The 13949-nt window shown below is 42.9% G+C and overlaps 1 protein-coding gene and 1 long non-coding RNA gene across 2 annotated transcripts in view; one reads left to right on the top strand and one right to left on the bottom strand.

Moving 5' to 3' along the window:
* The window catches only part of bahcc1b (BAH domain and coiled-coil containing 1b), a 56062-nt gene extending 46703 nt beyond the window's left edge, over positions 1-9359 (bottom strand). Inside the window, exons 1-2 of the mRNA XM_029456365.1 lie at positions 9248-9359; positions 5518-5849 (exon numbers count right to left, since the gene is read on the bottom strand). Coding sequence (XP_029312225.1) covers positions 5518-5689 — 172 coding nt within the window. The 5' untranslated portion in view covers positions 5690-5849; positions 9248-9359. The remainder of the gene's footprint in view (positions 1-5517; positions 5850-9247) is intronic.
* A 1525-nt stretch (positions 9360-10884) lies between these two features.
* LOC115024606 (uncharacterized) lies at positions 10885-13547 on the top strand. The gene is made up of 2 exons (XR_003834144.1): positions 10885-11254; positions 13386-13547. It is a non-coding gene; the product is annotated as an uncharacterized LOC115024606 (long non-coding RNA).
* Positions 13548-13949: the final 402 nt, after the last annotated feature.

The following is a 13949-nucleotide window of genomic DNA, read 5'->3' as shown; positions in this document are numbered from 1 at the left end:
GAAGACGGGTGGAGAGGAGGTCTGGCCATTGAGGAACAGAAGAAGAAGAAAAGAGGGACGAGAGGAGAGAGAGAGAGAGAGAGAGAGAGAGAGAGAGAGGAGAGAGAGAGAGAGAGAGAGAGCACATGGACACAGGAAGTCTGGCGCTTTCCATTCACATGCCAAGTCATCAGATGGCGGTGTGTGTTCACACCCCGGAGATGTCGCAACCAAACGCACCCCACTCCCTTCAAATCACTGCTACCGACAATAAGCAGCTGTTCACATGTTGGATGAGAGTTGGAGATGAGACAAAAGTCTTCTGTCTGTGCAGCAAATGTGCTCGGAAACAAACGCTCGCTTCACTCAAAACTCCAAACATCAAAAAGAGTTCCAGTTAATTTATTCACATGTTTCATCTCTCGGTTGACATGACCTTTCAGGCGGCGCAAATCTCGGTCACAGTTTCTCCGAGGTCAATTTGATTAGACGCAGCGAAACATTCAGGAATATATTTTAATGATGTGCCGTACTTTGCTTGAAATATCAAAGCATACACAAGAGTGTAATTTGTAATGGAAATGCCTTTAATGACTTCACTGGCTCTACTTAATGACTTAATGCCTTTAATGCGTCGACACATTTCCAACAGTCAGACTCATTTAACTGATTTCTTTGGCCTTGCTGCATATTTTATTTGAAGTTAAGATAAGTGCAGCACTGATGTGGGTGTAAAATCCGTTTTCCAATGTTTTGAGGTTGACATAAAAGAATGGTGTGTATGTAAAAAATATGATCTTTATAGAATTGGTATGGCGTGGGTGTTCTCATATTACTGTTGGGTTAAAATATAGTTACATTGACACAGTGTTAGATATGAATAAATAGTTACATTTAAAAATATTTAGATAAATAAAGGACAATAACACTCAAGGTACTAAATTAACCCAGAGTTGAGTTGGTGCAATATTGTTCCCAAAAGTCCATTTTTAATGTATATGTGTTGTTTTTTTACACTCTTCTCCTTCCTCCCTGCGTCCAATCGCAGCTCGGTTGGCTGCAGCCTCCACCAGCTGCCTCCTGCACACAGGGGGTCGTCTTGCACACTGCACCCGGGAAGTGCCCCCTGTACCCTGGGTAGTGCTGGTGATGTTAGGGGGGTTTGGTTTGTCTGAGTGAGGCTCATCCACTGCTGACTCATCTCAAATACACACACACACACACACACACACACACACACACACACACAACACAAGCGTATCCCCTCTCTCTCTCTCTCTCTCGCTTTCACTCTCTCGCACTCTTGAGAGGCAGCGGAGGCGGCAGGCTGAGGAGTCGGGGATGGCGGCCAGTGGGTGCCGTCAGGCAGTGGTAATCTGACTGGATTACCAACCAGGTGGAAACATTCAGCCTCTCGACTCCCTCTTCTCCTCCTCCTCCCCCCTCTTCCTCTGCTCCATCCATCTATCATTTACATGCTCATATTATCTTTCCACCCCCTTCTTTCTTTCTTTCTTTCTTTCTTTCTTAACATAATCAGTACCCTAAACACACACATACACACACACACACACACACACACACACACACTACAGGCTTCTGTATCGCTAATAGTACAAGCAAAAACACACAGAAACTTCCAAACCTATGCACACACATACATTATCTTTTCTCTCTACGTCATGCAAGTTGTTAGTGTGTGAAGGTGTGTGCAGGTAGGGGGAGGGTGAAGGGGCGTGTCTCATCTGTGCTGGCAGTAACGATCAAAGTCAGCTGAGAAACTTCCAAGAGAAGAGAGACATTACTGACAGCATTATGATGAATGGACAGGGCGACTGCATGTAACACACATACACACACACACACACACACACACACACACACACACACACACACACACACCACACATGCAGCTACATACATGTATAGCAGAGAATCGCAGGATTTAGCTGCAGGATCTTGTGCTTCACTAGCAAGACTGAACGGGAAGAAGAGAGAGAGAGAGAGAGAGAGAGAGAGAGAGGAGAGAGAGGAGAGAGAGAGAGAGAGAGAGAGACAGAGAGAGAGAGAGAGAGAGAGAGAGAGAGAGAGGAGGAGGAGAGAGAGCAGAGAGAAGAAGGAAAAAGGTCAAAGAGGAACGATTGAGAGAAAAGAAAGAGAGAAGCGGCAGAGGGGTTATCTAGTCTAACCAAAACATTCTGATTATGGTTTATTACTTTTTCACACAAAACACAAGCAGCTTAAGATATAAACCCTTTGATGGCTGTGTATGTGTGTGTGTACAGCTGTGCATGTGTGCACACATGTGACATGAATGGCCGTTCTTTCTGTCTGCATTACCAGGTCACTCACACACACACACACACACACACACACACACACACACACACACACACACACACACACACACACACACACACACTTGTGTAAACAAAAACCGTCTGCTGTCTGGGAAATAACACACCTGTTCAATGACAAGCTTTGCCACGCCCTCCATAATACTGCACACCTGTGCTACTGCAGGCTAAACCTAACCTTAATCACACACACACACACACACACACATACACGCACAAGCACACACACTTGCACAACTACTGCCCAGGGGCTAACATCACAGAAAAGGGGAAGAAAGAGAGGGAGACTGGAATAAAAGCAAAGCAGCAAAACAGGGAGGGGAAGGAGAGACAAAGGCTTTCCCACTGCTGCTATCAGTAATCTAAACGCCTGTGTAATATCATTGTGGGGTTTTATCAAACGGGGGCTGAATCTTATGGCGTTGGTATGTGGCTGTCATTCCATCACCTTGTCAAGCGCGACCATATTCAAGCAGACACCATGCTGATCTAAATAAGAGGCTTCGGCAAATTGATGGATTGCAGGTTTTCCGGGATATGAAGAAACAGGGGGGAACGAGTTTTATTTTTTATACTTTGAATTACTGTACCGGTTTGGTCTTGTGAGAAGGTAAAAAAAAAATGGTGTCTCTTTCCAAAGATCTGAAACAAACCCCCCGTTGAAACCCCCCCCCCCCCCCCCTCTCTCCTGGCCTGGTATGGCCAACCTCACATCATATCTACCCCCTGTGCCGAGGCCTAGGGCCAGGCATACAGCTTTCTGAATCTCTAAGGGGGGGCAAGCACAAAGGTAACCCCCATCCTAACCTCCCAGCAAACAGACACACACGTACCCCAACCCCCCATCCCAAAACAACAATCCTCTATGCCCATCATGTCAGTCAAAACCCCATCAGGGACATGCATGGAGAGTCTGGATATCTGGAATCTCAATACAGTGTCATGCACCTTGAGACCCAGTGAGAGGCCCTCTTGAATATATTTCAATAGCATTATCACCGTGCATTAGTGCACGTTTTTCCCTTTCACAGAATCATCCTTAAATTGGACCATAATATATGTCAGCGGGTAGCGATATCAGTCAAAGTGGAGCATAATCTGTTTAAATCGTTTTGCAAGTTAGACTTGTGTTTGTTAAAACAACCGCACCATTAGTAAGAGGTTTAAAAATGACATTTCAGTAAAACCCATTTCAGCCAAATACAAAGAGGACACGCAGCTAAATGTGTCGTGAAATATAGAAAATATTCTATTAATATAAAATAAATGATACTGTATGAATTATAGTGTAATATATTGGAATATAATGTAGAGCTGTAATTATGGAAATTAATTAATATGTGTTCTACCTCAATACGTACGTGTAATGCGGAATAATACATAGTTTAATACATTTTGTACATTTAAAATAACATATTTCTACATATAGACGATTTAATATGTTTCATTTTAGAATTTATTTCAAAAATTACTAAATTATGGAAAATAATAAATATAAATCTTGCACCATTAGTCCTATATATATATTATATTTTAAATGTATTATATAAATGTGTACATTTATTATAGAAAATTAAAGAGTACGGTACACTACGGTTACAAATTACACATGTGCTTTAAGTTTAGAGTCATGAGAGTGTAAGAGCATTTCTGATCCAAACCAAGCTAATAATAATATTATTTTTAATCAGGCTCCACGTGAAGCAGCCAGGACCAGAACAAGCACAACCAAATGTCAAACCGGTTCAGTTTATATTTCTGCAAACAGTGCGCCGAACTGAAAGCGTTTCAGAATCAGAATGAGGTTTAGAAGTAGCTTTTTCACTTACAATTTACTTACTATTAAGAGAAAATAAAAATACAGGCAAAGTACTGAAAAGATCAAACACATAAATATAGAAAAATGACACAGTGAAACAGTTTAGTGCAGCAGTGTAGACACATGAGGAGACCGGAAATGTGGGAATTAGGTCTGTATATTTAGGTTAACATTTTTAAAATTCCGTGCTGGACGTCTGCGTCGTTTTTTTGGCTGTTGTGTAAAACTAATGAATATGCAAATGCGTGGAGACAGAGGATGTGTGGATCCTACACACGACACACGATATCATTCATATAGGCGCGAGCCTCCACGTCTATTTAAAGAAGCTGCTGCATTTGCAAATGATAATTAATGAGATTTCTCATCGGGCACGTTTACATTCATCCAGTTAGTCCAGTTTATAGACACTGTATGATTTGGAGCTGAGGCTTTCTTTCTCTCTCTCCCTCCACACACACACACACACACACACACACACACACACACACGCCCCCCACCCCTCCCCTATTGAGACAGGATACCAAAGCTACTTGTTAAATCTAATGCATGCACTGTCAACCCATTCGCACCCCGTCACGTCCCCCGCTCAATATAGAAACCGGATTTTCTGGTATTACCCGCACCTCTATTAGCCAGAGCTCCCCTCCACTCCTCCACCACCACCACCACGACCCCCAGTTTGTGACCAGTACAAACCAGCATGTGCCCCCTAACCCACCAGCACCAACACCCCATGCTCCTGGAGCCACACAACCACACGTGACGCAGGAATCGTTGAAACTGTAGTCAGCTAATAGCTTTAATTTATTGTTTAATGGGAAATATAAGCAGTGGAATTACCCAATTCTAATTAATTACTTCAAATGGCAATGATTAGTACTTTACTAATTGATGAAACCATATAAATCTATGACAAGATTATGCTACTGGAAACGCCTAATAATCCCTGAGTGATAAAGACGAATAATCCTGGAATATTTCTAAAATCATGAGAGGTTTAATGTCTAAAACAAAAAAATTGGACGTAGGCCGTAAATATAAAGTTAATCTAATTTGCCAAGTTTCTTTAAGAGGGGAATGTCCCACCATGCTTCATATTTTGAAACACCAAACTGATTAATTATATTTATTTTCATATCGTGGAGCTATGTCATAAACACTTCATTAAATAAAGTAAAACATAAAAAACTCTTTGCGCAAATTTGGAGCAATTTCCTTCCACAGTAAATTAGTTCGTCCTGAAGAGCTTTCCCAAGTTTGTAATATGGACAACATATGCTTCACACAAAAGAGTAACTGGTTTTTCTAAACCCACACTTGTCATGTATACATATGAAAAGAGCTGCATTCAAAACTGACCTGAGTGCGGACCCATGGAGAGGTGGGATGAGTAGTATTTCCCAGGCTGGAAGTGAGCGGGGTGCTGCACGGAGCCGTGGCCGCCTGGCGCCATCCGAGACGCGGCGCTGTGAACCAACGCGCTCCGCTCCGTCAGGAGGTGGTGCGGAGGAGCGAAATCTCGGCTTTCCATTCCGACGAGAAGCGATAAATCCCAAATCCAAAGTAAAATCCGGAGGCACCGAAGGTCTCAGGCACCCAGATGCAAATAATCCCTTTTATGAACTTCGGGCTCCCCTCGCATTGAGCGGAGTTTTGGCTTTGCAGGGTAGAAACTGAGTCCCCGTCATGTCCTACAAAAGAGAGAGCAGGAGACACGTCAAAGCGCTGACAATAATGAGCCAACCAGGGATGTAGTGCTGAAGAAAAGGCTGAGCTGAGAGACAGTCTCTTTTCATGTTTAGACAAACAACCAGCATTTACAAAAGCAATTCAAACCTCACAAAAAAGCCCACATTTACATATTATTCTCACTAGTTTACTGTACACCACGTTTCATTTAACGGCGATTAATGCCAGGCCAGGAAGGTGAGTGAAGTATGTCCTGCAGATAAAAAGGAACCGAGTTTATGAGGATTTACTCTGCACCTCATCGTTGGCCCCAACAGAGGAGTCTTTGCCCCCCCCTTCCCCCTCCTCCTCCTCCTCCTCCTCCTCCTCCTCATCCTGTGACCAAACACGATGCAAATAACGCACACGGGAGCCTTTCTTTATCAGCGAAAAGAATGGAAATGAAAGGGGGAGATTTGGCTCAGGTACAAACAAATGGTGCATATACAGTACAAGAGTTCACATCGGTGAAAAAACAAAAACAAAAAAAAAAGCCTCTCGATGAAGGACGAGTTGTTAAATCTTGAGATTGAACAAGGACTGGTCATAAACAAGCTGGACCTCGGGGGCTCGCGCACTGAAATATAAAGAAAACCAATATTCCGAGTGAGAATGCACAAACCCTAAATTATGGCGAATAATATCTATTCCCCAACCTCAGAGTCCCTATAGTGCCAAAAAACCCAGAAAGAAACACACACGTTTCCGCTTTGATTAATGGTTGTTGTTGTTTATGTAAATTAGATTTCTTTGCTCATTCGGTTGTCATAAAATTTGATCCACTCATTTAACATGTAGCTGTGTCACTATAGAGGACAGCATATTCTATAATTTAAAAAAAGGCAATAAAATATGGGATTTATATCAGATCCAGTATCCACACATGTCTGCCTTGGATCAATGCTGTTTGATGTATAGCTTTTAGAATTTAAATCTGACTTTTTTTATTACGCAAACTTGTTTCACCTTTAATGTTTGACTTTTTTCATATGTATATATATATATAGTTTGCTAACCAGGATTCTTATTTGTGGTGTTGCTTGTTAATGAAAACGGTGATGAAACAGCTATTTCTGTCAACTCCAACGGGGTCAGCAGAAGTGGCCCCTCGCCTCCTGGCGAAGGCAAACACCATGCATCTCTGCTGCACATACAGTATAGGCTACACTGTAATCACAAACACAAATCAAATCACCTTTATGCTCCAGTGCGAAAGAGCGGGGCAATAAACAGTGAAATAGACTAGGAAATCATCGACTTTATATGTATGCCTTATAGCCCAGGTCATTTACTTAAATAGGGCTCCATGTGACGCGCAGATAGTGAGAGCTGGGCGCCTGCATTCACCAAACACACCTCAGCAGTGCATCTATTAGGCCTCTCAATGCATGGCACGTCCATCCAGCGCTCTGTATATGCTGATAGCACCTCCCAGGAATCAACGATAAAGGAACAAAGAAAATATCAAATGCTCTGGTGGACTAAGGGCTTATGAAGTGCATAGGAATATAGGCTGCATGAGCTCGGATATTCAAGTCTCCTTTACGCACACACACACACTTTCACAGGCTCAAGGACTCCCAACTTTCAGGAATTGTGTTTGAGGGGAGAAAAAATCTCCAAAGTTCAGCAGCTCTGAGTGAATGCGTCCAAACACTCTCGAGCATAAAATATCCAGTGCATGCAACATTCGTAATACTTCCCTTAAGGATATTTGCAATTATTTAAATTATTTAATTTCCCTTTTGTTTGTGAGCCCCACGTTTTTGACCACATCTAGTCGACAGCCAGAGGAAAACTGTGGGTGAAAAAGGAGAGAAACGAGAGGCTACTGCAAGCGCACTGGGGAAGGCAAAATGGACTCTCTCCTGTCCCCTAGGCTGTGAGAAACAATGGCCCTTCTCTACGGGACATCAATCATAAACCACTCTCGTCTGACATTTGTCTATACATTTTTAAATTTTCAGGCCGTAAACACACGTCCTCGGTGTTTACATTCCACGTCAACGGAGAGCCACTCAGGCTACATTTAACAACCTGAATCTAAATCCCGTGTTATCGCTCGCCACGCAAACAAAACGACGTGAGCAGATCGCGCGTAACAGTTTTTTTTAGGGGGGGGGGGATCATTTGGATCTACTGTAGTGTGTGCATATATGTGTGTGTGTGTGTGTGTGTGTGTGTGTGTGTGTGTGTGTGTGTGTGTGTGTGTACGTGGAAGGCGTTCAGACTTCCTTCCACTTCACTCAGACTCCCCCAAAGCCCATATACACTTCCCAAACACACACACACACACACACACACGCGCGCGCACACAAACACACACACACACACACACACACACACACAGCCTCGCAAAGGGTCAAACTATCGCCAGACGAAAATCCCCCCTACTAAAGTAAGCATTACTGGTCAAAACAACAATTACATGAATTTAGCACAAAAGCCAGTAAATCTGCAAAGAATTGTATTTTTCAGATCTCGTGAGTTTCACTTTTCAAACCAAAAAATACGCGTTTTGTGCTATTTGATGAGAAATCCATTAAATCATAAATGTGTGGACCTTTGGACAAAAGATAAAAGGGAATTAAAAAGGCATTCACGTTTGAAGTGGCACCGGTTCAGAGGCCAACTCATTGCCTTCAACAATTTTGCAATAAAGTAAAGTCACAGAGCAGAACTGAGGCACTAAATCCGGATATTCAGAGTCCGGCTAAACAGGAGAGACAAGCCCGGCCGAGCCGAAGACAGCCCGGCGTCTGCACAGCCTTCATACCGAGGGAGGAGGGGGGGGGGGGGCACTGCAGTTTGCAATAAACTGCCCTGTCTGCTTCCCTCTCAAACACACACAATAAGAAACTAACAAAGAATAATCTACAATTTAGAATCTATAAAACTACAGGCGTGAGGAAGCGCGCTGAAAAGCGAGTGGTTTTGAATAGTCCTCTGAATGAATCAGAAACACACAAGTAATTTGGCTGTGAAGAGAGGTCAAATCAGAGAGTGACACACAGCTCCTTACGGACAGGAGAGAAAACAGTGGGACAGATCTATCTGAAAATAAATCCTTCATAATACTGTAAAATCGCGAGATATGTTGTTTTAATGCAAATATGATTCGTGAACAAGGGATGTCTTTAGATTATTATAGCAGAGTCATACCATGTTGCATTTCACGGTTTACTTCTCTAAAGGTATGACAGTGAATAATAATGGAGTATTTTGGGGGAAAGGATCTCCATTTAAATAAAACGGTATATTTAGATCATCCTCTCTTGCATGCAGCACGTGAACTGACATTTAAATTCACTACAATCACTAAAGATTATAAAACACGGCTATAAAATAATTTGCTACTTACTGGTAAGTTATATCCATAGCGCGGGCGAGTCGGTTATAATGAAAGAAAAAGTACAAAAATATTCAAAGTGAAAATCCCCGAGTCGCAGAGATGAAACATGTGGGATTGATTACATCCTATGCTGCTGCAGACTGTGGTGTGCAGTCAGTTGAGGTATGGGAGAGACGCATCGTAGAAGTTCAGGCTTGTAGTGAATCGAGGCTCGTTCATGCAGCCGGAGACTCAGACACGCCGGGAGGAGGAGGAGGGGGAGGAGAAGGAGGATGGAGGGGTGTGTGTGTGCGGGGAGGGGTGAACGCGCAGGCCTATTGGTTTGAGAACGACAATGTGAAAGCGTGCCCGTGAGGCGCCCCTCCACCCGCCCCACCCTACCCTTTCCTACACACCCCACCACCACCTCCTCCTTCCCCCCCACTTCGACGGTAAACACACGCTGCCATTGGCTGCCGCGCAGAGCCAATGAGGAGGACGTCGGAGCCGCGGAGCGAAACGGCGGGCGTTTGATTTGCAGCCCTCGGCGCACTGCGTGCACAAGCAAATGCGAGGAGACAGGCGGCACAACTCGGCGCTGCTCAGTGTGCGGAGAGGAGAGGAACTGAACTGGAGCCGTGCAGCGCTGCCTGCACTTCCTGATCACTGGTGGAGAGCAAACAGCATCTAGCCTATTCTGTGTGATCCCACTGCAGTTCAAATGCTGCATGTGCTCTGAGTGTATCGTTATTTTGCTGTGTGACAGCGATGATGTGATAGTTTTATTGATGCTCCTTTAGGGAAATCCGCTTTTTTTTTTTACTCGCCCCACTGCATGTGTTTTGCTAAATAAATCCTTATTTGCAGAATGTGTATCTGATTTATTGAACATGTAGGCTCGCAATGCAAGACATTTTGTACACAGCCACATTAAGATAAGAGAGGTTTAGGAGCTCTAATTGACAGGCGTAAAGTTAAGTGTAAGTTTGATATGGAAAATGTGTCCACTGGGTGTAAGGAGGATTTTACCCAAAATGATTCTCTGCTTCGTCCATAAAGCCAGACACTGCTCTGATATTGCACGTCTGACCATGAACATGCATTTCTTCTGCATCAGCACACTTAATCCATCGATATGCCATATATATATATATATATATATATATATAAAGAAGTCTGTCATTAAACAACATTAAAAACGACACTTGAACGCAGGATTTGTAGAGAAAGGGTTAATAAAGTTGCTTTATTTTCATTTGTTTTATGGCTGTATGTCTGTTTACCTGTCTCTGTCACACTCACAGGCAAATTGAATCACTGCGTAATTTGAAAGCATTACTGTCTCCGGGGTTAGCCTTGAGCACAGTTCCCTAATTTAGCCAATTAAAAGTGGAAGGATATGGGGCTTGTGTGTTTCCATGTCGAAATATATGAGCTGCTATAGGCTAATATTCCCGTGCAGGTTTGTTTATATGTGGAGGCAAAGGGTTAAAACTCGGGGCTTTGACGCTGCGAGGCTCCTGATTGGCTGGCACGCTGCCAGAACTCTGTCAATCACCGAGTGTAAACAAGGCTCTGATTGGCTGCTGGCCAGTCCGCACTGGGCTGCCTGAAAAAAGCAATTACTGCCCCTGCGGTTTCAAGGCGGCCCCGCGCTGAACGATGAAAGGAGATAAGGAGGGGCGGTTTCAAGGCGCCCCCCACGGCGAACCCCGTTGGCCCCAGAGCAAAAGGAGAGTCAAGAGTGACTAAATCAAAGGGAATACGGTAAAAGGGGGGAAATTACACGTTGTATTAAATGTAGAGGCTAGATTCGCGGAATGGTGCAATAACAACTTTGTGTTTGGAAAATGGAGGAGTGAACGGCAACAAGAACCGGAAAACAGCGCTGCTTCGAGGGGGCTCCTTCTTCTACAAACACGAAGAGAGAAAACTTTTGGTCAACAAAGAAGACTGGAAAGAGTGCGATAGGTCTGTTGAGGAACTACATTATAACATTTCCTCACGTAAATGTTAAAACATTGACGATGTTGGAAGGTCAGGACTTAAATGTTGCCGAAAACTTTTTGTTGCCAACTTTTCAATAATTAAGTGGACGTTTCCGCTTTTACGCAGCGGCTTAAACGGTAGGTCAGTTATAATAATACATTAGGTAATTAATTGTGTCTGAAAAGGGGAATAGAAGAAGAAGCTATACCATTATTTACATTGTGTAGTAATACACTTTAATTTATTAAATTAAAAGACCTCTGAAAATAAACATGGAAAAAAATATAGAAGAAAAAAGAATAAATAGTTTTTAAAATATTAAATGTATAAGTGTAAATATGTTTCCCCAGTGAGAAAACGTTTGCTTAGTGTAACATTCAATTTAGTATATAACTAATATATATATATAATTAAACATATATATATTTACATATAAATATATATATAATATGTCTATTTTTTGGGAATAATTCTGATGATTTGTTTGCCCTTCTTCAAACCAACAACGCATCAAAATCATGTGGCTGCATGAAATAACCTCATCGTCTGTAGCCTTTTAGCTGAACTTGTCCAGAGCTGACAACAGTGAACATGCACCCCATAAAGTATATGAAGATTGTTCCTACTGATGTCCCTTTACATTAAAACAGAGACTCTCTCTCTCTTGCTTTGGTCCAGCCCCCCCCCAACAAAACACACTGGACAAAGGAGACCCAGGCCGTTCTGCAGCAGATAGCTTATAAATGATGTGCATGGAAGAAAACGAGACTTTCATCTATACAGTAGAATTAATTGATACATATATAATTCAAATCAAATAACGCCAAGGCGAGCAGATTTATCACGTCTGTAATTAGATAATCGTTACCCTTTTTTTCCTATTTACATAGCAGCCTGCATTCCAAAGCCCTGTGCTCTCCAATGGGCTCCAGCCACCACGTGTCCTCACGCACACACACACACACACACACACACACACACACACACACACACACACACACACACACACACACACTCACACGCACGCACGCACACACATAACAGAATACACCAAGCTCAAATCTAGCTAGAATACCACAATTTGTTCAAAGTAGATATTTGAATACCCCAAATGTGCCTTGCAACCAGCAAGACAACCGTGAATTATTATGTATGTATTAGCGTCCATTTAGCTGACAAAATAATAATAAACCTTTGTGGAGTTGCGAAACTCATAAGCTGCGGCTTGACGTCCATCAAAATGTATAGGCTGTATAGTTATTTGCGCAGCCTCCATAAGAAAAAAATATTATTATTATTATTCATTAATAGGATATATCTCACACATGGACTGCAGAGAGTCCCAATATGGATCCCAATATGACCATTACTGCATCTAACCAACAAGTGCGCAGTGATATTACACATTGCACAGAATGGTGAATAGAATGATGATACAAATAGTGCATTTATGTTTTATGCATCTTTCATTACACTAAGTTAGGAGAATGTTTTCTCCCTCCAACTGCTTATAACATCTTAGAAAACCATGCGAGATGAAATGTTTATATTCTGTGTCTGTATTATGTTCATCTGCCTGCACAGTAGCCTAATTACACATATATTTTTATATTTTGAAATTACTTAGTTTCGCTGTTTTCTCCCCCAACAGTGTTGCCCTCAGCACTAATGACAGAGGGACAATAAAGAATCCTGTTCCGCAGCTCACAAAAGGGGTCCGGCACTTAAAACAGAAATCTGCATTTAATTTATTTAGTGACAAGGAAAAGCCTTTTATAGCTTGATTTTTATTGGTTCTTTTTCACTTAAATGGTGGGGGTTGGGTGTGCGCGTGTGGATGAGTGTGCGTGTGTGCAGAGAGAGAGAGAGAGAGAGAGAGAGAGAGAGAGAGAGAGAGAGAGAGAGAGAGAGAGAGAGAGAAAGCATAACACACATACGCACACACCCCAATCTCCTCTGGTCGGTGTGCCAGCGCAAGCTACCCTATACGGTGTGGAGGGGGGGGGGGGGGGGCGCGCGGATAATTAATGCGGATTGACTGATTGCTCTTGAAACAGACCGGTCCTGCGCGTGGATTGTCCTCGAGCAATGAAGCGTTCCTGACTGACACTTTCCACCTTCCCTTCCTTCTTCCTCTTTTTTTTTTTCTCTCGCCTTCTTTCTTCGCTCACACTCCCAGACCAACGTGCACGAGTCTTCCTCCGCGGTGAGGAGCCACACATCCCGGCCGCTTTACTGTCGCCCAGTCCGGCCAGCCGAAGCAGTGTCTCCCTGCTCTGTGGACGTGGAGTTTGTGCACCAATGTGCCAAAATTGAAAATGTAATAAATAAATACACCAAACATATAAGCATGCAATCATTATGTATAGTGTATTTTCAGATTTAGGTGCTTTTGTGTCCACATACATGCTTTAGAAAACTCTATTTTTGTGCAACCTGACATGCACCAGTTCAGTGTTGCTTGGTGTAACTCATGAGAAGTTATGGCTCTGTAGGAAAAGAAAGGTGAACAAGCTATTTTCCGCACATTAAAAAGTGGCCAAAGTGCGTTTAAAGTGTGTGCTATACCCTCCACTACACCGCCCCCCCCCCCCCCCTACCCAGCATTAATTTAATAAACTTTTGAACGTCTACTTTGGACCACATAAAGAAAAAGCATAATTCACAGTCAACGGGAAACACATTGGCGAGGCTGGCTTTAAATTAGGTCCAAATGGAGAGCTGTCTCCACGGGAGGCCCTCC

Source organism: Cottoperca gobio, chromosome 19 (genome assembly GCF_900634415.1).
Source record: "Cottoperca gobio chromosome 19, fCotGob3.1, whole genome shotgun sequence".
In the NCBI taxonomy this organism is placed as follows: Eukaryota; Metazoa; Chordata; class Actinopteri; order Perciformes; family Bovichtidae; genus Cottoperca; species Cottoperca gobio.
The sequence above is the reverse complement of the archived record's forward strand: the minus strand, read 5'-3'. Positions and strand labels throughout refer to the sequence as shown.